Source organism: Copadichromis virginalis, linkage group LG14, assembly GCF_057382275.1.
Source record: "Copadichromis virginalis isolate Kocher_CV1m ecotype Utaka linkage group LG14, C_Virginalis_male_GT1.1, whole genome shotgun sequence".
Lineage (NCBI taxonomy): Eukaryota > Metazoa > Chordata > Actinopteri > Cichliformes > Cichlidae > Copadichromis > Copadichromis virginalis.
In genome coordinates this window covers 21,949,740-21,977,722 of record NC_140631.1, presented here as the reverse complement: position 1 = coordinate 21,977,722, position 27,983 = coordinate 21,949,740, and the positions used below count along the sequence as shown (strand labels likewise).

At 41.9% G+C, this 27,983-nt stretch overlaps 3 protein-coding genes and 1 long non-coding RNA gene across 6 annotated transcripts in view; 1 reads left to right on the top strand and 3 right to left on the bottom strand.

Annotated features, from left to right (window-relative positions):
* The window catches only part of LOC146693915 (uncharacterized), a 340,133-nt gene that overhangs the window by 113,836 nt on the left and 198,314 nt on the right, over positions 1-27,983 (top strand). The gene's annotated exons all lie outside the window — the stretch shown is intronic.
* On the bottom strand, positions 419-9,241 carry LOC146693927 (putative E3 ubiquitin-protein ligase HERC6). 2 transcript variants are annotated; one of them, XM_085429923.1, is made up of 23 exons: positions 8,976-9,241; positions 8,115-8,265; positions 7,935-8,011; positions 7,259-7,486; positions 7,072-7,163; positions 6,866-6,993; positions 6,480-6,634; positions 6,300-6,355; positions 6,127-6,218; positions 5,943-6,002; positions 5,742-5,838; positions 5,480-5,654; positions 4,286-4,437; positions 3,944-4,063; positions 3,714-3,812; positions 3,434-3,604; positions 3,056-3,196; positions 2,721-2,887; positions 2,488-2,554; positions 2,337-2,407; positions 1,987-2,170; positions 1,493-1,595; positions 419-1,338 (listed from the first exon to the last, which is right to left on the bottom strand). In XM_085429923.1, exons 1-23 carry the CDS (start codon positions 9,190-9,192, stop codon positions 1,103-1,105), a joined length of 3,039 nt encoding a protein of 1,012 aa, XP_085286049.1. In that variant the 5' UTR covers positions 9,193-9,241; the 3' UTR covers positions 419-1,102. The 2 variants fall into 2 exon arrangements, with proteins under 2 accessions (XP_085286049.1, XP_085286050.1); XM_085429924.1 differs by lacking the exon at positions 8,976-9,241 and adding an exon at positions 8,601-8,724.
* On the bottom strand, positions 9,555-21,146 carry LOC146693926 (NACHT and WD repeat domain-containing protein 2). The gene is made up of 10 exons (XM_085429922.1): positions 20,856-21,146; positions 20,632-20,720; positions 19,705-19,812; positions 19,009-19,203; positions 18,623-18,764; positions 18,311-18,459; positions 17,583-17,927; positions 17,315-17,416; positions 16,394-17,189; positions 9,555-13,848 (listed from the first exon to the last, which is right to left on the bottom strand). Exons 1-10 carry the CDS (start codon positions 20,935-20,937, stop codon positions 10,742-10,744), a joined length of 5,115 nt encoding a protein of 1,704 aa, XP_085286048.1. The 5' UTR covers positions 20,938-21,146; the 3' UTR covers positions 9,555-10,741.
* fchsd2 (FCH and double SH3 domains 2) overlaps positions 21,182-27,983 on the bottom strand; it is a 72,691-nt gene continuing 65,889 nt past the window's right edge. For both annotated transcript variants that reach the window (XM_085429920.1, XM_085429921.1), the window contains 4 exons: positions 26,792-27,012; positions 26,091-26,283; positions 25,894-25,988; positions 21,182-24,792 (listed from right to left, as the gene is read on the bottom strand). In XM_085429920.1, the coding sequence (XP_085286046.1) occupies positions 24,700-24,792; positions 25,894-25,988; positions 26,091-26,283; positions 26,792-27,012 (602 nt within the window). In that variant the 3' untranslated portion in view covers positions 21,182-24,699. The remainder of the gene's footprint in view (positions 24,793-25,893; positions 25,989-26,090; positions 26,284-26,791; positions 27,013-27,983) is intronic.

Sequence of the window (27,983 nt, the reverse complement as noted above, 5' to 3'; positions counted from 1 at the left end):
GCTCCTGCAACAGGATCCTGGATCCTGTTGCGCCAAGTAAAGAGTCTATCATCTGGAAATTTTTCTCTCCAAATATCCACAACATTACATTTTCCCATGAAATTTGTAAAGTTTGTACTGTATGAAGACTGCTGCCCTGGAGGCCATCTATCAACCATATTACCTAAAGCGATGTTAAAGTCTCCACCAATGAAGAGGATTGAGTTTGTGTATTTGGAGAGCCAGAAGATAATTCTTTCTTCTAAGGAGTCAAGTAATTTATCATTTTCAGTTTTATTATTGTAACCATATATATTGACTGTAATGAAGGTACTGTTATTGTGTCTCATTATTGAGCAGAGGTAGTGTCCTGAGTTGTGTCAGAGTGTAACTCATCTCCAGAGAAGTGGTAATAATACAAAAATAATAAAATACTAGGCAGCATAGCAGAGAATTTATTAAGATGATTTACTAGGTACAAATGCAAGAAAAGGTGATTTCCTAATCTAAGTATGTTCTAAGTAGGTATGACATGAAGTGTTTAACAAATTTCTTACACAAATATTATAGAAATCTGTCAAAAACTTGTTTACAACTAAACGTTATACTGTTATTTCTTAGGCAGACAACAAAGTGGGTTCATGTTTTTTACCCACATTTGAGCAGGCACACAGGACTTCTCTGAGGATACAATTCAACCCCTGAAACTAAATAAAATAAATAAAATAACAAATCTGACACGCTTATTTGCAAAACTGAATCTGAAAATTCACAGATAACAATGGTTATTTTGTAGCATTACAAATCAGAATTTTGAGAGCTTGTGCACAGTGGTGGATTAACCACTACAGAACCATTAAAAGGTTATTTTATTAATTACCAATACTGTGGTTTAATCCATAAACTGGGCGGTGTAAGAAATTTGCTAAGCACTGTATTTATTGAAGATTTAAGCTTGTGTTCATTTTAAAAGCACAAAAAAAAAAAAAAAAAAAAAAAAAAAAAAAAATTGTAATAACAATAAAAAATATCACTCAAAATTAATAGCACAGACTGTAAAGCAAGAAGAGCCGAAAAATAACCGATGCTAAGATGGGCTCTTTACAACGAAACCCCTGCTGCTTCACTCTGTGGTGCGTTGCTTCTTCCGGAAGCCTCTGTTGTGATTGATAGCCTGGAGAAGCCTTGTGCGCATCGTCCTCTCGACTGGGTATCTCCTGTAGATGGGCAGTAACAACAGGAAATGGCAGGTAAGCGATTCAGGCAAATGGCGTTCAGAAGCATCGGGCAGCACAGCCACTCTCATCTTGATGCTCTCCATTCCCAGGAAGGGTACGCGATCACTGCCTGTGAGAAACACTGAGGATGAAAGAAAATAGCAGAGGATAAGTGAAAAATGGAATCTGAAATGTTACACAAATTTTTGGCAGGACATCAAGAAACACATGTCAAGTAAGCTAAAACTGATAGACGTAAATGGAAATGTCAGCAAGCCTAATGATGAAATACTTACAAAGGAACTTTTTCTTTTCCTCTGCTGTCAGGCTCTCAAACACCTCCCAGAACACCACTATATTTGGATGCTCATCATGGTATTCGCCTTCATAAAATGTGTTCTGTTTGGGAACATAAAAATAAGGACATATATGAAATATGTGTATCATTTACATTTTTTTTATCCCACTGGCACCAGACTAGGTGTCAGTGGTGTCACTCTGCTAATTTCATAAGCAGAGTGCAAGCTTTAAATTTAATTCCTGATTTATGTTACGTTGCAAGTGTGCACACAGTCAGCTATTCTTTTTGTATTCTTTTGGTCAAACTGAACTATGGTGACACATATGGTTCAGGTGTTTTAGGGAATTCATAGCATACCGTGCTAAACTATCCTGCATTGGCAAGGAAAATTACTCATTCAGAATATGGTGAATTAAAGAAAAACAAATCAGATTATGAATAAAAATCTTAGCATCAATATTGGATCTCTTCAAGTTTATATCTCTTTACCTTCTTGAACACCTCCCAGTCGTAGTTTTCTTGGCCCACCATCACTGCTTGCAGCTCCTCTGGCTGGAAGAAGTCCACCACGTCCATGTTGCACACTTTGAAAAACCCTCTCTTGAACTCGTCAAACACTCTCTCCACTGATTTGTTGAAGACGTAGTTCACAAAGGCAGCTACGTATTCTTTCCTATTGATGAAAAAAAACCATTTAAAAGTATACAAGTACTGATTTATAGTGTTGGCAACATCCCAGCCAGTGTAATGGCATGTTGCAACTATAAAGAAGGGAGCACAGCGTGGATGTAGCTGTTAGATGGCAGAGAAGGAGTGCTGTGTAGACTGTTTATACACACCTGTTTGACCCGGTGACAAGTTTTCCTGGTTCATTTGGATCAAGCTCAACTGTCTCACCAGCCCAGGACACCTACCACAGATAATCACTCTGTCAGGTGAAGAAAGTGTGAAAGAAAAACAGACACGAAACACATGATTTAGTAAACTTACAGTGAAAGTAGTGTCCAGCGTTTGAACAACATCAGGGGTGTAGTCCTCTAAGATGATCCTCCAAGACCTAAAGGCACAAAAGCACTGATGAATGTTTTGATACTGTTGTTAGCACTATTTTCAGTGTATTTGAGGTTAAACGCACGGGAAATATCTATGTATCAATAAACTTCTTTTGTCATGTCATGTGAGAAAGAACGCGTTTCACTTGTGTGTTTTTAAGTCTGTCTTACTCTGCCAGCACAGGGTCAAACTCCTTCATGTCGTCCAGCGTAGGTTTGACCCTGAGCAGCTTCTTGAACAGAGCTTGTGGGAAGCGCAGGTGGATAATGTTGTGGTTGTAGAGAGCCAGGCCACACAGAACGCCAAACAGGAAGTAAGTCTTCTCCTCTACTTTTGGCTGTTTGGTCGGTGAATAAAAAGAAATTGTGATACAGAAAAATCAATTTTAAATCTGAAATTGATCATATATCTATATCTCTCTATATTAATTTTTTTAATCTGCTGCTTTATTTTTTTAAGCAGCACATAGATTATTAATGTAGGTTTTTTCCATAATTGGTCTTACCTTGGGAGGGAACCAGGCCACAGTCTGGCTCTCATTATATATGAACATTTTAGATTCTGGAGCCATCAGCTCATCAAACACATGCAGGAAAAAGTCCCTTTTGTTGACATTTGTTGTCTTCCTGTCCTCCACAAACAGCACCTAGGACAGAAAAAAAAAATCATGTTTCTGTTAGTTTCTGCAACTCGTGATTTTATAGAGCAGTTTATTTAATCCCATGTCCATTCTCTTCTGCTTATCGATATCGAATTACTAAAGTAATTTTATGGGCATTCATCTAAACACTTGGGTCCTCTTTTACACTTTAACGAAACACTGCTGGCCAACAGTGCTAACCCTAGCTCTAGCAATCTAGTAAAAGTAAAGTTTCATATTTACTAAAAGCTCCCTTTGGAATGCACAGTGGTCGGCTGCACTGAGCTGTCTGAAGGTGTCCTCGACCAGGTGAGATCGCCTCAGGGTTAGCTGGAAGACTGGGGCAGGTGGAGAGTCTGGGGCATGCGGTTGATGGGGCACCAAAGCTGCTTGATGAGCGAGTTGATGCACATTCTGTAAGTGCAAAAAAACCCAATTAGAAGGAAATCTGCTAAAAGATAGAAATCAGTTCCTGTGTAATTGCAGATGGTTAAAAAGGGTGAAATCTGAATCCACGTTCTACCTTCACTGTGGCTGCACAGAAGTTAAATACGGCCACTTTGTGAAGCAGGGTCAAAAGGAATGGGTAGCGACAGAAAATGGCAGGTGTGTTCACGTCATCCTTTAAGACAATCGGTCATTTAATAATGAATATCAGTAAAAAGCAGTCTGACAGAAAGTGAAATCCATACTGGACAAATGGACACATTGTTTATTTGAAGCACTTGAGTTTACTGTACTGTTTGTTTTTACCTCCTCTTTGGAGAATTGCCACCAAAGCATGATGTCAGTGTCAAGCTGCACAGCATTTGTGATTTCTTCTACATAAAAGGTGCTCAGTGGGACTTTGTAGGACTTTCCAGCTTTGTTTGCCTGGAAAAAAATATATTTTTTAATCAAGAAAACAGAAACAATATTGTCATTTGTTAACTTTTTTTTTAAACAGTTTTTCTATCTCAAGACTTTCAATTATTAGAACTGATCATATTTTACTAACAAGAGATTCCAGTTGATCTGTTAATTGAAACCAATATTTCATACCCAAAATCTAACGGTCATTAAAAAAAAAACAGAAGTAAAGCACACAGCACTGACTTTGTATAGCAGCTTGAGGGCTTCCAGGATAAATTTGACTCCTGGGTTGTGTGTTTGTAAGAGGCCATTCTTTAGCATGAAGGCGAGAGCCTTTTTGAAGACCATGATGTGCTTCATCAGTATCGAGGGGGACAGTGAACTCCACCACTTTTCTGCAGAACACACAAAAAACATACAAAGAAATATTAAGTTTACACTGCATAAATTGGATTTCTAACATCTCCAAAACTATTATTTAGCAATAAAAAAATAACTTATTATACAAACTGAAGAGATTTTAAAACAAAACAGTGTCTTACATTGAATAAATACTTTTAAAGTTATCACAGTAAACTCGATCATTATACTGGGCTAAACCAATTTATTAGACCGCCTGTCATATGTTGTTACTTTTTATGCATATAAACCGAATTTAACATTCAACTACTAAAACATTTTTTCTGTCTAGGAATGAAAGTAAATAACTATATTTGGCATCTCATTTAAAAAAAAAAAAAAACTACAACTAATGCTGTTTCATTAAATGCTAAATTTGAAAATTCATGGATAACAACAGTACTTACATTTTAACATTAAAAAAAATTGTTTTAATTAAAGAGTTTAAAGAGTAAATATCAATAGTGTTAATTAGTGTTAATTTAAAGCGGCGGTCCCCAACCCCTGGGCCATGGACCGTTAACAGCCCGCGAGTCGTTTGGTACCCGGCCGCGAGAGTTGAGGCTCGGGTGTGAAATTTATGGTTTTCATCATTAACTGTGTTTCCCTGGGTCTTTTCCCCATGTGTTATGAATAAATTTTATTTTTTGGGGTAGCAGGCCACACAGAAAAAAAATTAATAACTTACATTATTTTAGTTTTTTTCTAATCTGACTGAACAGTGTGAAGCAGGGTTTTCTGCAGTTACAGCTACCAAAACAAAATTGCGGAGCAGACTGAGCATAAGCAACACACTTCGGGTGTCATTACCCCCCATTACTCCCAGGTGGGACCATCTCGTATCAGCCGTATCATTTTATTTTGTATTTATCCGCAACACCTTAAAGGCCAGTCCATGAAAATATTGTCTGACATTAAACTGGTCCGTGGCACAAAAAAGGTTGGGGACCACTGATTTAAAGCATTTACAGCATAAACCTGACAACGAGTGGTTGACTAACAAGCTTGTTCTCCAATCTTGTGACAAAAGTCATTTACTTAATGTTTCCAGAGTCTTGTCCGACATCTCTGCTATAGTGATGGCCACAGATAGAACTGTATTCATGACATTAGAGTCCTCTTGAAGAAGCGGGCAGGTCAGAAGAATCAGGATGATCTCTGGAGATTTTAATGCAGTTCTTGACAGCAAGTCGCACAGAGGGACCAAGTTTACCTGCATGGAAAGGAGACCTACTGTATGAGATCACAAGTTTAAAAAAAAAGTCGTCATATCTCAAATTGTTTAAAGAATGTTCTTAACTGATTGTTTGATCCACTGTCTTGTGAACAGCTGGTCGAAAGCTCGGCTAGCGGCCTCCAGGTCCACGGTTAAGTCGCCTGCTTCCAGTGGAAACCCACTGATATCAAACAGAGGTGAGCGGCAGCACCAACCAGTCAACCCTTAAATCTTACATTTCTAGATTAACCCCGACCCAGACAAAACCATCAGTGAAGGACTTACTTGGCTTTTGTGAAACTTGCAACAAGACTTGAACTTGTCAGGAACATCGATCCTATTTCTCTGTCGCAAAGAGAAAGAAACAGCAGAGACTGAGACAGTGAAGATCTTGAACATATATTTAATATAACTAATATTAAAACTGCAGTCACATAAATCTAAAAATCCCAGAATGATGATGAATTACCTTTTTGCCTCCACATTACTATGCTCCATCATCAGCCATTCTTGGAGTTTTGTCTCATCAAGACGTCCGGTTATCTGTTTGTGAACAGAGTTCTTAAAATAAAAGAGAGAAGAAGTGAGCAGGCAGAGTGACCTGTTTTCTGTGAGCAGTTAAAGCTGTAGGTGTTTGATTACCTCTGCAGGTGAAGAGTAAGCAAAGTTTGTGTTCCACCCAGCAGCTATTTTCAAGTCTGCTTAAACAAAAATCAAACAATTTCATCTAAACATTCAAAATTTATAAAGCACATAAACTTAATTTACATTCGAGATTCTGAACTATTAATCCTACTAGCAACATCTAACACGCATACATACCACTGGGCATGGCTGCTGCATCGTCAGTGGTCCATGGAAACTGAACCAGAGTGGGAGTCAGACTGCCACCATTGTGCCCATTTCCAGTTTGACCTTTAGCTCCACTGCCAAAAGCCCAGAGCTGACCAGAAGAGCCCAAAACCAGAGTGTGATGCCTGGCAGACCAAAAACAGTCCATGGAGTGGGTATTAAATAGCACTCAAACTGCTTCATCAAACACACCTCATCCACCCAGGCACTTTTCTCTATGCTTAAGTGCGTTCTAGCTAACATTGACAATACAACACAACGGGGATCTTTAGCACACAGACTGTGAAACGCTATAAATGATCATGATGGTAGCCATGGTGGTGCTTATATTAAAAACAAAACATCCCGGTTTTTACCTGCCACATGCAATCTGGGAAGCAGGACCATCCACACCTGCAACCAGTTTGGGCTTCACTTCATTAGCAGAGGTGCTGTGACCGAGCTGACCTTGGCTTCCGTCTCCAAAAGTGTAAACTTTACCGTCCTGCAAAGCAAAACAACCGTAGCTTTTACTTTGTTAATCAATGGTTGGAGTCACCTGGATGAACCAGTGAAGTCAAACCTTTGTCAGCACAGCAGAGTGCGACTCTCCACAGCTTATGAAGGAGACACTTAGAGGTCTGAGCGCAGGCACCATACAGATGTTGAACCTGCCTGTTAAAGCAGAAACAGATAAAAAGTAGTGTGTTTTATTTCAAATCATGCCACACACATATACACTAAGTTTATGAGTCACTAACTTGCTCTACCTTTCTCATCCACCCTGTTAACCCCGAGCTGACCACATTTATTGGCCCCACAGCAGTACACCAGGTCTGCAAGGGTAAGGAACAGACTGTGGGTCCCTCCTGCTGCAATCTGGGTTACCGCTACTCCAGCCAAAGCACAAATTATGACGGGTGTATCCTGCACCGGCACCTCCTTCCCCAGGCCCAGCTGACCATGACTGTTTAAACCCCACGAGAAGACATCGCCTCCTGGAGAGAGGTGAAAAGTGTTTTTAAAATGTTCAATTAACAAACAAATCATTAATTTAGTTTATCACATTATTATTCCTCAACCACCACAGAATATTTTACTTAGAAGTAGAATAAATAGGATGCATGGATACGTTATATAAGTGAGAATTATGTAAATCAAATTAGAAATTCAGGCGCAGTTATGGCCTTTTAATTGATATACTGCTGGATAAAGTGCTGGAGTTTAAATGGACTGACTCTCTTTGCCAAATGAGCCTCTGGACAATGAAATATCTTCAAATACTGTCAGCTACGTGAAAGAATATACGTCACACTTTTAGGGCAAGCTGGGTTTACAATACGGATAAAGACACTTTAAAAAAGGAAAAATTCATCATCAGTCATCATGTGTGGGGAAAACTGTTATCGCCCTTGTTCCATATGAACACACAAAGTTGTGTCTTACCTTTAGTCAGGGCCAGGGAATGGGAGTTTCCACAAGCAACTTGAATTATCCGTATGGGCAGTGGGATAGGCACCTTGCTGCATGATGATGGACAACAATTCGTAAAAATGTGGCAAAAAGCTTTGAACAATTGAGTGATAATTGTGCATATTATTCATGTGTCACTGAATGAGTGATTACCTTGGTCTGTGACTGTTGGGAGGTGTTGGTAACCCTAGCTGTCCATCCTCTCCTGCCCCCCAGGAGAAAACGTGTCCAGATGCACTCACAGCCAGAGAGTGGTCCTGACCGCAAGCCATCGCCACCACACGGCCCAGCCCCTCCACTTGAGCTTAGAAAGAACGACAGAAATTGCACACAAACGTGTCAGCTGGATCACATTACATGTCTGACTACAGTAGCCTCAGCCTAATGAGAACTTAATCATAAACAAAGACAAACAGGGAAGTTTGGGACATCCGCTAAAACCTGTGCAAAGCTTCTCATCTATAGTGTTGCAAAGCAGTAAACAGCTTACCTTACTTACCTGCGCTTTCTCTGGGTTAAAGCCAGTTATAGCTTCTAGGTTTCACAGTACATACATACATGCATACAATATGCATGCTAATGTATCAAAAATATATAATAATATGAGACAATAATATAAACCTGTTATTTATTTCTTACATTTTGCACGTGATTTATATGACTGTCCGTGTTCGCGCTTCCGTCATATTTCATATTTCTTGCTACATCTAGCAACTCTGAAGTTTCTTAGGTTTTAACTTTCGTTGTCTGCACCGACAGCACTGAAACGAAACTGAAACTTGACGCATTAAGTTTTATTTACGCAGTAAGTGTTCCGGAGATGATTTATCGCTTCTTAAGGACGCAGTATCTGATTAAAAGCCTGCGCCACACGGTCAAATCACACCTTAAATAAATATGTCCAAATACCCGTGAAAAGAAACTAAGAAAGCAATTAATCAAATAATAAAATTATAATATTTTGTTTTATTATTTTGTTTCCTTTAAATGAAAACAGCTAAACAGCCTACTCACCTATGATCTTTCCATTTTTTTTCTTCTGTCGTCCAAGTTGTCCCTGAGAGTTGTGCCCACATGACAGCATGTCCCCGTCTGCATTAAGAAATAAAGTGTGCCGATCCCCACAGCAGATCTTAGTTACAACCCCGGGGACGGTCCAGGACACGGGGCTGGGGGCCCCCTGTGACCCGAACTGTCCGCTGGAGCTGTCTCCCCAACAGAACAGCTGCATGTCTTCACCTGGACTCAAATGAGGACCTTGAGGGCTCTGTGATGGCAATTTAGCTCAGCTGATGCTGCCTTCGAGGGTTGTCGGAGATATTAGAGTCACCTCGTAAAGAAATCGACCATTCAGTCGCATATTGTATGTTTTTTTTCATAAGGGCTACCGTGTCTAAAACTGTCATTAATGCAATTATTTAATTAATTAACTAATATAATAGAGATTTCTAGGCTACAGGGTGCACAATTTGTTCTTTCCAAAAGCAGCTAATGCAAAACCAAAAAGTGCTCCACTTTACGAGGTTGAACTTGAAGGCATCACGAATAAATGAGGAGGATGATACCAAATAAATAAACTACTGTGTATACTTTCAGTAACAATCAGTTCTTTTAACACAGAGCAGCTATTTTTATCTTTTTTAAAATTTTATTTAAGAGAACAGCAGTTATTGGGAATACAAACCATGATGCATTCATGCCAAAGTGGTGTTGTGTTTACAAAATACACACAAAAAGAGATTTATCAGACAGTTTGGTTTTAGATAATTGCAGCAAATCTCCTGCCTGTGCCAGCATACACCAAACATGTTTAATATTTATACATCGATATATACAGTTTACAGTATTATGTACTTACAAGAATTTATAATATGACGCTCTTCATTGTGTGATCTATCTGGCCCTGTGTTAAAAAGTTAACCTATTAACTGCTAACAACAGAATTCATGGTTTCATCAGTTACAGTGACTCGTCCAGATCCTGAAGCAGCAAAGCAGCCCCAGACCATTACACTACCACAAACCACCAGGTTTGACTGTTGGTTCTTTTTTTATGTGTTGTGTTAGTTTTACACCAGATCAAACCTTTTAAAAAGTTCAGCTTTTGTCTCATCAGTCCACAGAACATGCTCCGAAAAGTCTTGGGGATCGTCGAGATGTTCTTTGGTAAATGTGAGACGACCCTTTGTCATAACATCTCATATTTCCACCACAAAGACAGCTTTTTCTGATGTGTGACGAATCCCTCGATGTTCCTGGGCGTTTCGCTCGACTCACATGTGTTTTTAAAAGGCTCTTTGGCCTCATGAAACTTTTCTGAGCCTTTTGCATCCCACACAAAACGTTTGTGAAAGGTGGGATTTGTTTTTTGTGACTTCCTGGATGAGTCATTGGTATGTCGACCACTCCTTCACCGTTTTACAGCTGTGGATGACGTATCTCTGTGTTAGTCCAAATGCCCTTTCTAGACTGATAGATGTCAGTGACTATGTTTTCTGAAGTTTCTTTGCTTTTTAAGATCTTTTAGCCTTCTTCACTTTGTCAGACAGGTTCTGTTTAAGTGATTTCTTAATTCAAAAGGTCTGGTAGTAATCAGGGCTGGTAAATTCATGATTTAACAAGGGGGGAATTACTATTTCTCACAGGGTCATGTATAGTTGGATAGCTGTTTTCCCTCAATCAATGTAATTGGTAAATAAAAGCTGCATTTTCTATTGACTCAGATGATCTTTGTCTAATATTAAAATTTGCACATTCTTTGTTCAGAATCATATAATAATCTTAAGCCCATGTAACATTTGGTGTGTCTTGAGGAAACCAGCTGAATGGCGTCCTGTCAAAGGGACATTGCTTCAGCTGGCCGCTAGGATCTTCCCAGCACCTGATTGGCTCATCCTCATCGACTGTGACATCTGAAATGTAGTACACACCTACAGACCCATCCCCAAAGCCCACAAACACACAGTGCTGCTCACAAATAACCAGAGCTAGTGGATTCTTAGACAGATGCACAGCTCCTAATCTCTCCCCATCTGAAAGTCGCGTGACTCGGAGGATGGGCCTCGCATGCAGGTAGCAGTCACAGCTGTCCTCCAGCCCGGATGGCGTGGTTATGTAAGCAACATAGTGTCCAGTTTTGTCCAGGCAGGCTTTAATGACAGGACCCTCGACTTTGAATGAGCACAGTGTGACTCGAGACAGATTTAAGAGGTTAATTGCGCCGCTGTCAATGGACAGCAGTGCGTAGCTGCCATTGGAGGACATTTGGAAGTCCTCAGGCTGACAGTGAAACATGTGTGGCAGCTGAAAGTGCCAGCACACAGTCTCCTCTGCCACCTTCCACGTGTACACCGTCCCTGAGGCCGCCATCACAACCACAAATTCTGGGTGCTGTGAAAGAGTTTGGAAAGCGACAACCTCCTCAGAGCTTTCCACACAGGAGAAACGTTTGCTAATCGAGCCCGACCACAGACTGGCAGCCAGCAGGTCTCCATGGCAACAACCGAGCAGGTAGGTGCTCTCAGGTGAAACCTGAGCATCAGATAGGTATGGGTGGATGCTGCACACGATATTTCCTTGCGCAATCTTGAAAACCCGCGAGAGGCCTCGCTCAGAAATGCTCACTCCAAAGTTGTTATTAGGGGTGATCAGGATGTCTCTAGCTCTGCTGCCACCGATGCGGAGGATATTTTCACCTGTTTCCGTCCGCCACACGTAAATATCTCCAGCCGAGAGTGACACCAGGTGGATGCCGTTTGGGGAAAGCTGCAGTTTTTCCACAGGCCCAGTATGCAGGAAGTTAACATGTGGAAGTCCCATGTCTAGACTCCACTTCCACACCTTCTCCGACCCATCTCTGGTGTAGAACCACACGCCTGTTTGCTCCACCACCACCTCCTTTACTCCACCGCCCATTTTCTGTGCACTTCCTGCAGCATCAATCATCTCGGAGTCCCACACTGTCAGGCAGCCATCGTGACTGACACAAATGACATCTGAGGCCATTTTGAGGAGTGTGTGTGGCTGCTTGTTCGTTTCTAAGGAGAGCACACACTCCCCACTGCTGACCCTCCACACCAAGATAAAGGTGCAAGTGTCTAACAAAGCCAGGAAAAGATGGCCATCCTGGGAGAGCACAGCTTGAGTGAAGGCTCTTCCCTGTGGAGCCAAGAACTGGTCCCACAGCTCCCAGTTACAAGTATCCCACAGTGAAGCCTGGTGGGCTTGACACATCAAAAGAGTATTGATTTCACTGCAATAATCTGTACTGAGTATGTTAGTAGAGTAACCCTGAGTGAAACTTTCTTTCACAAGTCTGGGTGGTTGTGTATTGGCTGCCACGTCCCATAAAGCTACACTTCCAGTCCTATCAACACATGCCATTTCCCTCTTGTCTTCATGGAGGATGATCAGCGTAACAGCGCTGTGGTTTGAGTTTGAGCAGGTGCTAAGCAGACTGCTGGATTTCATGTCAAATACGGACACTGTGCCTTCCTCCTGCCCACAGTACATGAAAAAACCATCAGAGGAGAACACTGAACAGGTCACAGGGCTCTGACACTGGAAATGAGTTAGGGTTTCACTGGAGATGTCAAACACGCTCACAAAACTCTCATCTTTCCACCACACGGACAGCGTTTTCTGATGTGCGACGAATCCCTCGATGTTGCTGGGTGTTTCGCTCGACTCGCACGTGTTTTTAAAAGGGTCTTTGACCTCGAGAAACTTTTCTGGGCCTTCCACATCCCACACGAAAAGCTTGCTGCAGCTTGTGGAAAGCAGGAGGAACGGACCGCTGCTCTTCACGCCTGCAAACTTTAACTCTGTCTGCTCGCATCTGAGTGACAGTTTGGCCACATCATATCCACACCCTTTCCAAATCCAAGCAGAGCCTTCATCTGTGATCTCGGCAACAACCCCACACTTTGTACCGGCGATCTCTCTGACACAAACGCCCTTATTTATGTCATCGTACTTTAAGTACTGAATGTGGGGAACACAGGGAGGACTGGGGCAAAGCACTATTTCTAATCCACTTCCTCTCCCTTCCTTGATTTCCCTGACATAACCCTCAAGAGCAGGAAAGACCTCCAAATAGGGGAGGAGGTTTGTCTCCATCACTGAGGGCAGCTGCAGAGGTGAGCTCTGCAGGAAGCAAGCAGAAGACTTCAATGTGCTTGCTAGTAGCAGTCTTTCTCTTACAAACTTAACCTGAGATGACTCCTCTTCAGTCTCCAACATAGCTAGCAGATCTCCAAGAAGACCAGCTCGAACCATAGCCTGGTGAAACCCAAATGACAGCAACAGCACGCACTCAAACTCCTTCCACCTGCCACTCTGCTGCAGGTGATACGGCAGTTCTACGATTTTTCTCACATTCACCCGACCACCACCTTTGATTGAAGTGAATACAAACGGCTGGCTGGGTTGCCGAGTGTCTGTGTGTGTTTTTAAGGCTGCATCCTTGTTTACGCCTGACGTCTGTCCACTAAAATAGTCGGCCATCTCAGAATGAAGCCTTCTTCTTACATCAGGAGCGTCTAAATACCTTTTCGCCACGACCAACTTGAAATGCCTGCTCACCCAGAACAAAACCAGGGAACCTGCAACTTTCCGTTGGATAAGAAAGCTCTTTAAATCCAAAAGAAGTCTCTCCACATCGACTTGTGGGACTGTCATCTTAAATGAAGAGCCTTTGTGCGGCAAATCTTCCTTAATGGACAGCAAATCGGCGAGCTCAGCCTCTGTGAGCCCAGACCTGGAGATGGTGAGGTAAGAGACGGTGCGAGCCACGATGGAAGAGAAATGTTTCTGCTCAAGGTGATCCAGGAGCGCAGAAATAGATGAATGAACGCCATCGGGGAGAGATGACTCAGTCACATCGGAATCTGAAGACAAGGAGAGAAGAGGAGAATTATTTAAAAGGCCAAGTGGTGCTATCCTGATTTTTGGGGGGGGGTATTTCAAAAAATGCAACTTGTGAAGACAAAAGTACTCTGATCTAAATAGTTTCATTATTATTCAAAAACAAATCTATGAAAAACACACAGCCATGTGGAAAAGAGCACTTTCATGGGACTCCATGCAGTTTTGTGACAAACTAAGTACACCCCATGATTCAGCAGCTTGAAAAGACACCTTTACAGTTTTTTCTGATTGCTTAAGCACATTTTTTGTAACTATTGGCTAATTTTGCAAAACTCTTCACACAAATAAGAAAACCTGTCACCCAATAATCAAAACATTGTAGTTCTCTTGCAAAAGCAAACACAGCTAGATTAACTCTTCACACCTTCGTAAAAATGGTGTTTCCGTATCAAACAGTACACACAAGCCATCATCTACTAAGCACACAATGCGCCAACTGCACACTGATGGTATGAATACAAAACACATCTGGCTTTTGCTTTCTCTGTGCACAAGGTAGGCTATGTCAGTTTGAGCTACTTCTGTCATAGATCCATAAGCATAGAGGGATCCAAACTTCAAGTACTGGTGTTTATTCAAACACATCAAAACAAACACAAGTGTTTATTTCCAAGTATAGGATTATTTGCAATCGCCATAATGACTATATGGGTTACTTGGTCTGCAGTGAACATGCTTCCTCTGCCCCCAGCATCTGGTCATCTAGCAATTCTGTAAAGTAACAATTTCAGTATTTTTACATCAATGGTATTGGTGTGTTTCTCATTGGCATATGGCAGTGCTACAAATCTTTGTGCGAAGTGACTGTACTAACCGATTCTCATTTCAAGATGTCCTTATGGTACTTGCTACAGTGTAGCGGCTCGAGTTAGGCTGGACCCGTTGGCCAGCTACCCTCAGGGTCATTCCACGGTTGATTACATGGTCCACTATTGTAGCTCTGATGTCATCAGCAATTCTATTTCTTACTCTTCCTACCCTTCCTCTCCCCCCACCTCATCTTCCTCTCCCCCCTCCTCGTCTTCCTCTTGCTCCTCCTTGTCCTTGTCGTCCTCTTCATCCTACTTCTTCACCTCCACGTCCTCTTCCTCGGCCTCCTCTACTTCTCACTCTTTCTGCTCCCTCCATTGTACTCCGCACACACAGCTTACCTGTATTATAGTGCTTAGGCTGATTGCAAAGTGAACTAATTATCTAAAGAAGTTTTCACATGTGAAAGTGTGCCAGACAGTTGGCAAATTAGTGTTAATGATAGCCATACATGTGTATACTTTTGCTAGGAGTGTGTTGGAAATTTGGTAATTGAGTGTTGTGCAGTGAATTGTGCCTACAGTTTTGCAAAGTGTGTGTTACAAAATTGCAAACTGAGTGCAAAGCAGTTTTTGTGCTTTTAGTTTTGCAAACTCAGTGAGTGGTTTTGCTATAAGTCTGAATAGTTTTAGAGATTGTGCTACAGGAATCACAGTTAGGGTTTAAGCATTCAGAAAAAACTGTAACAGCAACAGCTTGAAGTGTGACTTTATCAGCGTCTCACGTCGCGAGGTGTGCGCATGCAGGAATCAAGCACAGAATGGCAGTGGCAACCTGGTCGACCGCATCCTGTCCGCATATCCTCCGATGCACTGTGAGATACATCATGTAGTTTGATGACTTGCAGGAGTTGTGAATGAATTTCTGCCTGCTTTTTCTTGAGAATGGTGCTTCCGTTCATTGAGGTTTGTGGGCATTCATTTACGCACAGCTCTCTTAAGATCCCGCTACAACATTTCAGTCAGGTTGAGGACGTTGACCGGGCTGTTTGCAAGACCTCTATTCTTTTCTTTTTCAGCCATTCTGTTGTAGATTTGGTGCTACATGATGATTATTGTGCTGCAACATAAGTATTTAATATACAGAGGAATTCATGGTCAAATCAGACAACTGCAACGTGCCCAGATCCTGTTTCTGCTAAACAAGCCCAAATTATTATCACACCTCCACCACTGTGCTTGTTCCAGAAGTCTTGTGGTTTGTTCAGATGTAACTTTGCAAAGCTAAGTCTTGCTGTCTTTGTAGAGAGAACAGGCTTTCTCCTGGTAACCCTTCCAAGCTAACCATTTTTGTTCGGACTGTTTCTAACTTTACTGTACATTTAACATGCTAACTGAGACCCGAGAGTCTGAGATGTATCTCGTGTATCTTGTTTTTTTGGTTTGTTTGTTTTTGCAGTTTCCAGCTTCTGTTGCGATTCTAGTATCGTGTTAAGACTCCAGACCAGCAAACTGCCAAAACTTTTATAGAGGTGTTCACACTTGCTGATGATCACCTTAGCACCTTAGCATGCTTAGCAGCGTCTGGCTATTCCTGTGAAGCAATAAGGGTGTACTTAGTTATAACGCTCTTTTTCACATGACTGTAAGTGACCCACATCACATGTGGGTTTAGTCTTTGTGTGGCATTTGTAGCTCTGAAAACAAGACTTATTCCTTTGAGAAACTGTATTTTTGTTTACTCTATTAGTAATACCAGAGCGCCAGAGCGAGGTGTGTGCATGAAGGAGGCGAGCATAGAGCGGCAGACAACAGCGAGCGAGAGCCTGGTTGACCAGAGCTTGTTGTCCAGACGTCACCCTCCTTCCTGAACCTTTCAGCAGAGATGCCAGCATCTGTACGCTCTGTTTCCTGTCCACCAGTCCCAACTGTATACACAACCTTCCTGTACACATGTCCTCTGATACACTCTGAGATGCATAGTGTAGTTTTATGGCTTGCAGGAAGTGTTCTCGATTGGAGGAAGCTGTGACGATGAGTTTGACAGCGGGAGGAAGGGGCCTGGGAAGGCACTCAATGATTTGAAGACCAGTGTTGTTTTTGAGTTGATCTAATCCATCAAGAATAAGGACAAGAGGCTTTTCAGTTGAAGGCAGGTGGCTGATGAGGGATGAGAGGTGTTCTTTAAGTTCAGACAGACAAGCGTCGGGTTTTATGTTGCCAAAATCCAGCTGTCTTTGATCTGGATGTTGAGCGGTACTCCAGCTTTGCTTGCAGTCAGAAACACGCTCTTTGGTGCCGCCCTCATGTTGGGAATCCAAAACAGATGTTTGGCTACAGCTGGATGTGACCTCTCTGGGGTCGGTGGTACTGCCAGGATCATCCAGGTCACTGCAGTGGCTAGCATCCTGCTTAGACAAGGAGTCAGTGAGATATCTGCAGGATATCTGACAACACAAGCTCGACAGCAGATGCTTTGGTGAAGCATTAATTGATAGGTTGCAGAAAAAACTGATCACCACAGGATCGCTGTCTGCAAGCCAGTGCTTCATCTGTGGAAAGAGAGAGATAGCTTTAAGCGTCAGTGAAACATATGCACACAAAAGGCACAAATTCTTATTACAAATTATATATAAACACTATATGCCTGCTTCAAATTTCCCTTTGGTCCACCTACCTGCTGAGTGCAGTGTGCTAGCAGGACCGTCTTTCCTGTACACGGGCCTCCGGTCACTACCAGAGGGAACTGATGGTACCTCTGCTTCACATAGGCTCTGACCTGCAACCAATAAGAGCAGAGCTATGCTGCAGGTGTATAAATAAGGAAAAATGAATTATACAAACATGTCATGTTTTAATATTTCTAACTGCACACAGAACAAAAGTGCCTGTATTGTCAATGTAAATAGTATATTTTAGTCTGTAAAGGCTAAAACCATCCTGACCTTTTCCTCCTTGGGCTGAATGACGTCATAAAACCGACTGAGGATGTCACACAGCTGCTCCTGTTCAGCCTGCTCTCGGGATAAAACGTCACAGAGGGGAGAAGGTTCTGCGCTTTGAGAAACGTTCAGACCGTCAGTCATCTGCACAAGGTCACAGTACACCTGCTGGCACAGAGAATCAGCATAGCCGCGCCTCCTAGCTGATGTGTAACCATGGCGGCGGTCGCACTCTGTGGTGATGGTGTAGACTAGAAGTTGGCGGGAAGTGACGAGATGAGGGAGGAAGCACTCACACAGCTCTGACAGTAACTTTTCGTTAGTGGGTGATGAACTCAGAGTGGCATCCTGGAAATAAAGAAGAGGGAACTTTTCACAGTGGACTTAAATAAAAAGGGTACAAATTGTGAATTCTACATATCCCTTTAGTAAAATAAAGTTTCAAGAGTGGTCAGAAAGATTAAATTTTATTTTAGTTCATCCTTTTCCTGACGTCTCCCATAATTAAACATGGTGTGGCGGGGCGTGGTCTATCGTTGTGTGCCTCAACTTTACAGGGTCTAAAAGTCTGTGCTGACTGCTATAAGGTTGTTGTTGTTGGAGTGTATATTCGGCTGGCGACTGGAAAGCCGCAGCTGCGTGATTGTGTACAGCAACCGCGTCAATAAAGATGGTGAAAAGCATGGAAACGTGGTCGGGTCTGTTGTGCATCTACTACACATGGCTTTTACCTCCAACTTTGACTGTAGTTGTATTTTCACAGGTCCCTTTTGTCTCTCTGCTTTTGCATTGATGATCTTGTGGACATAGACCAAGCAGCGTCTGCCGATGTCACTCTCAGGACAGCTTTCCAGAGCATAATGCAGATCTGCATCGAGGGCTGGAGACAAGTGGTAAAGCAAATGTTTACTTACACAACAAAAATTCCTTCCAACTACAGAAGATATTCCAAGGCATAGACGCAGGCTGCCCATGACACTAACAACAGTGGATTATGACAAATGACTTGACACACACACACACAGCTATGTGGGGTATTTCACCTGATCTGTAGAAGATTTTGGCCCTCTCTGGGGTCATGCTGCCACTTTGGACACACAGACTCACAGCTGCCTGAAACAGCTTCCTCAGTTCTTCCTCTTTAGTCTTGGTTTTGCTTTCCTCCTTCACCTTATTTCTTTCCTGCTGCGGAGGGAAAATATCCAGTTTATTAAAGCATTATAAATATAAATCATCCTCACATACACTATAAACACAATGTACTTGATTTAAGGACAAAATGTGTGATTCGATGGGATGTTTCTAAAACCTCAATAAGATTTTAAATGATGCATAATACAAGTTGAAATCGCATTACTTTATATTATATAACATTCTAGTTCATAATTAAAAAATAAAGTCATAAAATTATACCATCGACTTTAATTACCAGAGAATAGCTGCGTCTGTGCGGAGCTCTCAGGCAGTAGGTCGTAGGGATGGTGTTCTCGTCCCTCTGATAAACTTTCTCCAGCTCCTGTGTACTGACGCCAGCCTCCTGACACTGCTGCAGCAGCAACTGCAGCTCTGACACCTCCACCTGAGCGGGCTCACGGGCTGTGCCATACTGATGCCCTACCAGAGCCTGCAGCACCACCGTGTGGTCACAGGAGGAACAACAGCACGGGGAACTATTGTTTAGTATGATAAGCTGGTAATTTATTAAGCTGATTACTATACAGAACATCTGCTTAAGAGACAACTGTGTGATGCTACACGTGTGATTTTGTGTCTTTTACTTATATTGGAAAGTGTTTCTATTATTTTGTCCATTTGTTGACACGGCTCAATGACAGAACTGTTCTGCAGCCGTGATGATAAGTTTAATTTAAAAAGGAGAACAAACATAGCACAGTGTAGATGACTTTGCAAAGTCCAGCATACTCCAGAAAGGGTGAAAAGCTTTTATTTTTAAAGTTCATAATACTAAAAACTGATAAAATTCAACAATAAAACTTTGACTACAACTCATGGCAAGGTGCTGATGTCCTTTAGAGCATGTCATCATTCATTGTACTGAGAAGTAAGGGTCAGTCTGAGATCCTGTTGGTTTACACTTGAGATTCTCCCCAAGGACTTTATTTACCAGTAAAAAAGGTCCAGCTGAGCTTCCTCTGCATTCATGTATCATCTGATGCCTGGTGTCTTCATCTGGCCAGCGACTGGGATCACTGGATTCAAACGGGTCTATCACCTGCCGACATAAACACACTCAAGAGTTAAAAAATGTGGAGTGGAAATAATAAATCAAGAAAGCTGAGCCCAGATCCAGTGAGAGCAAGCGTCTAAGGTGGGGTGAGGCATCACGTTCTTTATTCTGTCTGCTGATTGCACACACCACAATGTGCTGACTGAACTGTCCCAATGTTTATTTAATACACATGAACGAAAACCAACACAGACAGTCGCCTCACAGCTGCTCATTCTCTTTGTTGTCAGATATAATTAAGGCACGTTATTGACTGCATCAGTGGCCTCAGGGAAAACGGTGGAAGACTAAAAGTACAAATACCTGCAAGCAGCTAAAATGCTACTGCTGTCACCCCCCGTCGCTGGCGACATTACGCATGGGTGTCTTTGTGATGGACCACACGGAATATTAATGAGACTTTACTTTTATAGCTTCAAGATTTTGTGTTTTCTATCTTGTTTCTCTAATAAAGAGATGCACATTTCAAGGATCTTTCTATAAAGAGTAAAAAAAAAACCCTTTAATTTAATTACAAACAACCTTAAAGCAAAGCAGTTTTACAACGTGTCCTCCAGTGGACCATATCTAGTTCTCTTCCCAGCACTAAAAGTCATTAGTGTGAGCATTTATGCCATTAAAGTAATCTCGTTTTAATGTATAAAGCAACAGTGCCCACATCCTTCCTTAGCCTGTTTATGGCTTTAAAAGAACAGAAAGAATTCCCAAGAAAAACACAACTCACACGCACACTCACATCTACTGTTTCACTGACATGTTTTCGATGCAACAGGAAGGTTTTAAAAAAGTAAAGTGTGTGCTCACCCTGACATCCAGTCCCAGCGAGTGTCTGCAGTGCTCTCTGAATCTGGGGAACACACTGTCCCTCAGAGCTCTACGCTCCACCACGCTGTCTGTACACAACACAAACAGGATGCACCTTAACAAGAACTCAAATGACACAAGAAAACATGATACAATCTAACATGCGTATTTTTTTAAAACACACCTAGTTACAGCTGCCTTTCATATTAGGAATCACTGCCTACCTTCTGGGTTGGAGCACAGGTAGATTTTCACACAAGATGTGCTGAAGCCAGAATCCAAAGGGGATTTTCCTCCGGTGTGCATGCCTGATAAACAGCTGCTGTTCAAATAACAAAACACAAGGAGGGAAAACTCCTGGCAGGAACTTATCGCGCGTCCCAAACGGAGAGCAGCTCTGTGTCGTCTCTGCTGCTGTGTCTCATGTTCCTGCAGCTCCGCTCAGGAAGTTTGGCCTCGGGTGCTCTGGAGCGTGTTATCATGATCACACCCACTTTTGGTCAAACATCCACACAAACACGCTCAGTCTGAAAAAATCGATGTGTGCAACTTTTCAACTTTTCCATATTTTTTATTAATTAACATTTGTACACAATAAATACAAACTTTGTTTTTTTGTTGTCATTTTTTGTACATCCAATAATAATATGCAGAAAGACTTTTGCACCTGTTCTCAATATTGTCACCATGGCAACAGTCTATTAAAGAGAGAGGCCAGTTGTTCCACCACATCGTTAATAATAACGGCAGCTGTGCTACTCTGAATCCACATAAGGAAAAATAAAGTGTCATTTAAAACATAAAAACCATACCAAATAATTAAACACTGTCGCGGACCAAAGAGACTGTTAAAGATGGGAAACGATCCGTCTTCAAAGTGGCAACTGGCAATGAAATGTCAATTTTATATATGACAGACTGACTGAGTAAGTATAACGGGAATGTCTGCGGATGCTGAAAAACCATAAACTTCAAAACAAGTTCGAAAACCAGTAAAAATCAGATCTCAGAGAGATCAAGGACAGGCTGCTGTTCCAAGTCGCCTTGACCACACTGTCACAAGTCAATGCTAGTCCGTACAACAGCAGAAGAGCAGAGGGTCGTATCTAAAAATGCAACTAATTCCAGCATGCTTAAGTTTGCTAGGATGAATGCTACACAAAATGTTGTGGTTTCACTTCTTACTTCTCCTTTTAGAAATCACCTCCACCGGGGAAAACAATCGATTTGCTTCCAGATTAAGACTTTTCTTACAGGAGACCTGAAGATGTGCTCCAGTGCAACACTACATAGTAATGCTAAGAGTTTTAAATTTAATATTCACAGTTCTTCTTTTGTTTTTGTTTTGCAGTAGGGATGTTATCTGAGACAAAGAAAGAGGATTACTGCCTGAATGTTCAGTTTTATCTCCTGCTGACAATTTGGACAATACTCTACTTTGCAATTTATTCCGTGCAAACGCTCTCCAAACTTGTTCATTTGCAGTGAGGAACTGGGACATATCTTCAGAGTCAAACACAGATTAGATTAAAATTCCTCCTCTCTCTCTTATAAACAATCACACTCATAAACACCCAGGCCTATTTCGAGACCAAAAAAAGAAATGATTCATTCAAACGCATCGCTTTCTGTAATTTTTGTTTGTTTTGTTCTTATATATAAAGGAGAACAGCGAATTTCACTGTCCACAGTCGTCTCTCCACCTCTTTGGAAGAGCTGGGAGAGTGGAGATCTTTATTTGTGTTTGTTTTGTTTTTTAAGCATCAGTCACACTGAAACAAAAAAAGTCCATAGGATCAGCTTAAAAAGAACAACTCTGAATCATTTTAACAACAAGGATTCATCAGAGTCTTTGCCACCTGTGCCGATGCTATATGAGGGTACTGCTACTTTCCAAGTAAGGTAGAAATTAATAAAAGTGCTACGCTGCCCTTCAGGCAAGGAGTTTCAAAGGCTTTATGGCCATGTAAAGGGAAATGGGGGCATTTATTTACTTTGAGTAAAAAAAAACCACACACAAAAGATTTGTACTTAGCTCCATTTGAATGTCATTTGCTAGTTCTGTCCATTTAGTTCGATTTTTTTTCTTTACACACCTCTTTCTGTTTTCTGTTTCTAGCATTAGGACACAAGATGTGGTGGCTTTGCTTGGCGAGACGAGAGAAAAATTATACCTGCAAATGTAATGAGCGTCAAGTAAACGTGCGTCTTAGTTGAACTGAACAGTGAACAAATCGGCATGAGAGGGATGAAAACTATACAGTTCTGTGCTAATAAGAAGTCCCGGCCACAAATACTTTCCTGTGTCTACATCATCTGAAATAAAACTTTTCTTTGTTGCCACATAGTGAATACCAACAATTTGAGTGCCTTTAAAAGCACCAGCAGCGCATCTCTGAACCAATCAGTGATACAGACATACGGCGCACAGAATGAGAGAATGTATCTGTCGTATAATGTATCTGCATGTGTGTATGTATGTATATGATAGTCACTGATTCACACTGACTGCCAATGGACAGAATCGTCTTTAGAGGAAAGAGGGAGAGACGTAAAGGAGGGACGGGAAGAGAGGCGATGCTAAGAGCAGAGGGAAGGATCCAGCCTCCTTTATCTCTCGTTTTCTTTCATCCTCTCCCTCCTTTGAGCTCTCCTTCCTGCTGTATTTACAATGCCCCTTCAGTATAAGATGAAGATAAAACTTCCACTACATATCAGACATGGTATTCCATTCAGCTGAGTTAGTCTATATGAAATGCTGAGCATAACATTCCTATGACGACAGTAATGTACTGTACTATTACACATTAAATACGTATGATGATAATGACTATATATGACGAGGGAAGGCCTAAGGAGAGGGACACTGCATCCACGCACACCGCTCAATTTCTCTGGTCGTTCACTTCGTTCTCCACTGCTCTCCAAAAACGTGACAGACTTGGCATGTTTTTACTTACATTTCAGCCAGCTTTCTTTGGATGGGCCCACAACACTCACAAAAGGTAAGGAAAAGGTATCAGATAAGAATCAGACTTTTTTAAAAACAAAAACAAAAGCAAAACTAATGCCCCCGGGAATACAGTAGCAAAAAGCAGATTGTTTATTTCCATCTGCACTGAATTAGATTGGGCTCTCTTCTTTGGGCCGAAGCAACACCTGTACATGACGCTGCAAGCAACACTGACCATTGATTAAATCACACACACAGCATGAAAAGCATGAGCTGGGTTGCAAAGTGGCTTGCAGATGTGTGATAACTGTAAAGAGGCTAAAGCAACGTAAATATTGCATCCAGTATGATATCTGCCAACAAGATCCATACTAAGTTATCAGCTGTTCATGTGGGCTGCCATTTAAGTCAGCTTCTGCCTTTAGGGGTCACCACAATCAATCATCTGCCTCCATCCCACCCTAATTTTATAGTTATAGTGTATTGAATTATATGTTTGGTTTGTCTGATAACCTTTTACTACATTTTGTCAGTTCTTGGGGCTTCAAAACTTTTCTCGTGCTTCATGATTATTTATTGGGAAGAGAAAAAATCTAAATATTGACTCTGATCTGCTTCTGCAGAAAGATGAATGGTCTTATGGAAAGCTTGACAACAGAAAACTTGCCAAATCCGTCATCTGTCACAAATAGCTTTTTCCCATCCTCCTCCTCTCCTGACATTCTTCCTCTGCTTCACCGTGGTGTGATTTGCTGCCCAATGAGGTGAGGTTTTAAGGCAAGAATGAAAGGACGGGGTAGGGTGAAGGGATCGGGGGTGTGTGGGCTACTGCTGCACTTCATTAGGAAGCTAATACGGAGATTATTACATCGGATAGTCTGCCTTTGTCCCCTCTCTCTGCTCTCCTCCTCCTCAGCTCAAAGGGAGAAGATACGGAGCTGCCAGGAGTTCAGGAGATTGGGGCGGGGGGAGGGGTCAGCGTGGTTCAGTTCAGTTTACTTCACATCACTTTATTTAACTTCACTTCAGTTCCCAAGTCTGTAGGATACATCTGCCTTTCATCTGTTTTCATTTCTGTTTGTGCGCCTATAACCGGCTGTCAGTTTGTTTGTCTGTCACACCAGCGTGATCTCCACCTCCTCCGTCTTGTCGCTCTTCTCCTGCTGTCGGCGGGGGTGCTGCTTGGGTGGAGGAGGAGCGGCTCGCACCTGCAGCGGAGAAAGAAAACACATTAAATACAAGAGTAAGGAAAAGAAAGAAGCCAAAGTGAGAAAAACTGAAGTCAAGGTGATAATAGGGGCGACCTACTTTTCTTAATTTGACAAACAGTTAAATGTTCACTTCCTGCTGCGAGACACAAATGTGTTATCAACGAACAGGAAAAGTAGGGAATTGTCTGCTTTTAGACTCTAACAAAAAAAACTGTGTTTTCAACCTATTGTTGGGATCTGTAGGTCACACAGTTTAACGAACACTTAAGAAAAATTGACGGTTACTTATATGTCATACATTCATCTGCTGATTATTTTCTTCATTAGTTTCTTTAAGTCCCTGTGAAATCCTGTGCCGTGACATACACTGTAATCTAACTACATGTCACGCTGATGCGGCCCGCAGTGAACGTTTATTTCTTGCTTCTCTTCTTTTTCTGATGCCTTTTTTTAATCGAGAAGAAGACAATGAATTGAGTTGAAGAGAGAAACCTCACCGCCGACTAGTGTTTCAGTGGCAAAATTACAAAGTAACACAGGCACAACATCACAAGTGTAAATGCTAGCAATGATGTCAGCCACTTGCAAAGGCTAAGCAGCAGGGTGGGGATGTGGGCCGGACCAGTGAAACTCCCGTTTCTACCAGTGTAAAGAAGTTCAACTACACTTTTAATCCAGGAGATGTCTTGAAAGAGATCTTTCAAGACATCTCCTTTCAAGATGTCTGTTGAAAGAAAAGGAAGTGCAGTTTACAGCCGTACATGTCATTTTTTGTCTGTGATAAAGAAATGCTGTGCACCCTACCCTCTGAATGAATGTTTTCATATAGAGTGAAACAGCATGGTCTTTTGTTTATCTATGGCTAAATTACTGTGGCGTAGTATGAATGAGGATGAAGAGGTCTTTGTTGCTGGGAAAAGCCATAAAAAACCCAGAAAGATCTTTGACCACTAAAATCTAATCCATTTGCAAATTTGGATGCATTCCCTCTGTGCTTTCCAGAGATGGGAGGAAATAAAAAGACAGCTCGAACACACAAACACTCACACACACACATTGTGCACAAAAAAACACTTCTTGAGTAACACTGATACTAACAGGTCGTAGTTTGCCCGGGCCTCCTTCAGGAGTGAATCTTGGCGGCTGAGTCTTAGCAAATCCTGGAGATACTGGACTCCTGCCAGAGCTTTGATCTAGAGTGAGCGAGACAAAATTTCAAATTAAAAGCCCCGATTACCTTCCTCAGAAATCTCACTTTTCGTTAAACATGGTTGTTGTTGTATTGGTTGTCTTACTGTGAGCTGACAGCGGTCCTTTGTGTGACGAGGCAGGCAGAGGAAGCTTGTGCTCCCCATTAAGAGCAGCGGAAGGGGAACGTGGCAGAGGAGGTGGGGTGGAAGTCTCGGGGCTGGTGAAGGGGCTGATGGGAGGCTGGTCGTACAGCGGAAGAGGTGGCAGAGAAGATGGCAGTTTCAAAGAAGGAGAGATCTACAGAGAGTGGTGGAAATAAAGAAAAGACAAAGTGGGCTACAACACAAAACTTGACCAGGATACTTTTTTTAACCAACATTCCCTGCATAGCACTTAAAAGATGTTGGGTTGCGTGTTATGTCTACAGGCTTATAGGAAGGGAGAGGCCATATCCTTCCTGCTGCTGAGCCTCTAATAGGGCAGCACTCAGTGGCACAGATAAGACCTCTTTTCTGTGATTGCAGTGCAGGTTTTTTATCAGAATGCTGCACAAACACGGCAGTTCTAATGCACTGTTTTTGAACTCTGACTTGCTGATAGATCAAATGGACAACAAGCAGGAAAGGAGGAAGGGATAGGGGTATAAACTGGCACAGTCGACTACACACAGTCTTTGGTATTTCTCCCCTGAGAAAACACTGATAAGACCAAATGTCTCATTCAGGTCTAGAGTAAGTCCTGTTACCTAAGATGACTTGTATGTTATCTGTGAGATTAATTCATGTGTGTACAGGTGTTACTGTACCTGTGTGTCACCTGCCCCTCCCGCGCTGGTCTCTCCATTCTCTGTAAGATCTTCTACCAACACGGAGGGGAAAACGCCCACCCGCCCGTTCAGCTCCCCCTCCCAGAAGCCGTCATCTGTCTGAGTGTCACGGCTCAACAAGCGGATCACAGCTCCCTCGGAAAAGGAGAGTTCCTCATCCGCCTGACCCTCGTAATCATAAAGTGCACGCACGTACACCACTGCAGAGAGAAAGGACGATAGAGAGAGAGGGAGAAAAAACAATTATAAGTATACCGTCGGAACAATTATTCTCAGGGAAATGCAGTTTCTTGTCTGCAGGGCCCTTACTGTTATTAAGAAAATGGTATACACCGCTGGAGAGCAGAAGATATACAAACAGCAGTGGATTTGCTCATGAGCCTGGTCTAACTATTCAGGCACAGCAGATACAAAGTAATAAAAAGAAAAACGGATGAAGAGTAAGAGCAAGAGCACAGTAGGAGAAGATAAGGTTTTAAATAAGGCAGGTAAAGAAGCATGCAAAGACTAAAAAATAACATAAAATAAAGAGTTTTATATAGCAAAAGTTACAACCACCCAGTTTCCTCTCCTTGTTTTTGTTGTCAGTGAAATGGTGCTTGACCAATAAAGCTCGATTAATGCAGGTTTCTGGCTGTACGAAATAATTAAGTTATGCATCGTTTGCATTGATGACCAGATAGGTACGGCCTGTACAAGTAACTCCAGCTCCTTTTTTAAGGCTGTCTTGAATTTCAGCTCAAACTTTATGTCTACCAGTTTAATTTACTTTTAAATGAACTTGTGAATACAACCCACAGGGCTGCAGAAATAAAACAGCAAAAGTTAACAGTTAACAGTCAGGTTAATGCTCCGCTCTTGTTCTCTTTTTGTTCTCTTTGAATATGAGACAGGATTTTTACAGAAGGCACTGGTTCTAGTTCATTGACATGCAGTACTGTGATTTATTAAAAGTGCAAACATACATGGAAATACAATATTTGGTCTTTGGAAAACCTCTGGAAAGCCTGAATAACTATTGCTCAAGACCACTTTAAAAATGATCTCCTTGGATGCAAAATATAAAGAAATGAAGCATTGCTCAAGACCCTTGTAGAGTATTGTAAATGAACTGAAATGATTAGGGTCAAGGGTGTTTATTTAGAGCATCCCAGCAAGGTTCAGTGGGCAA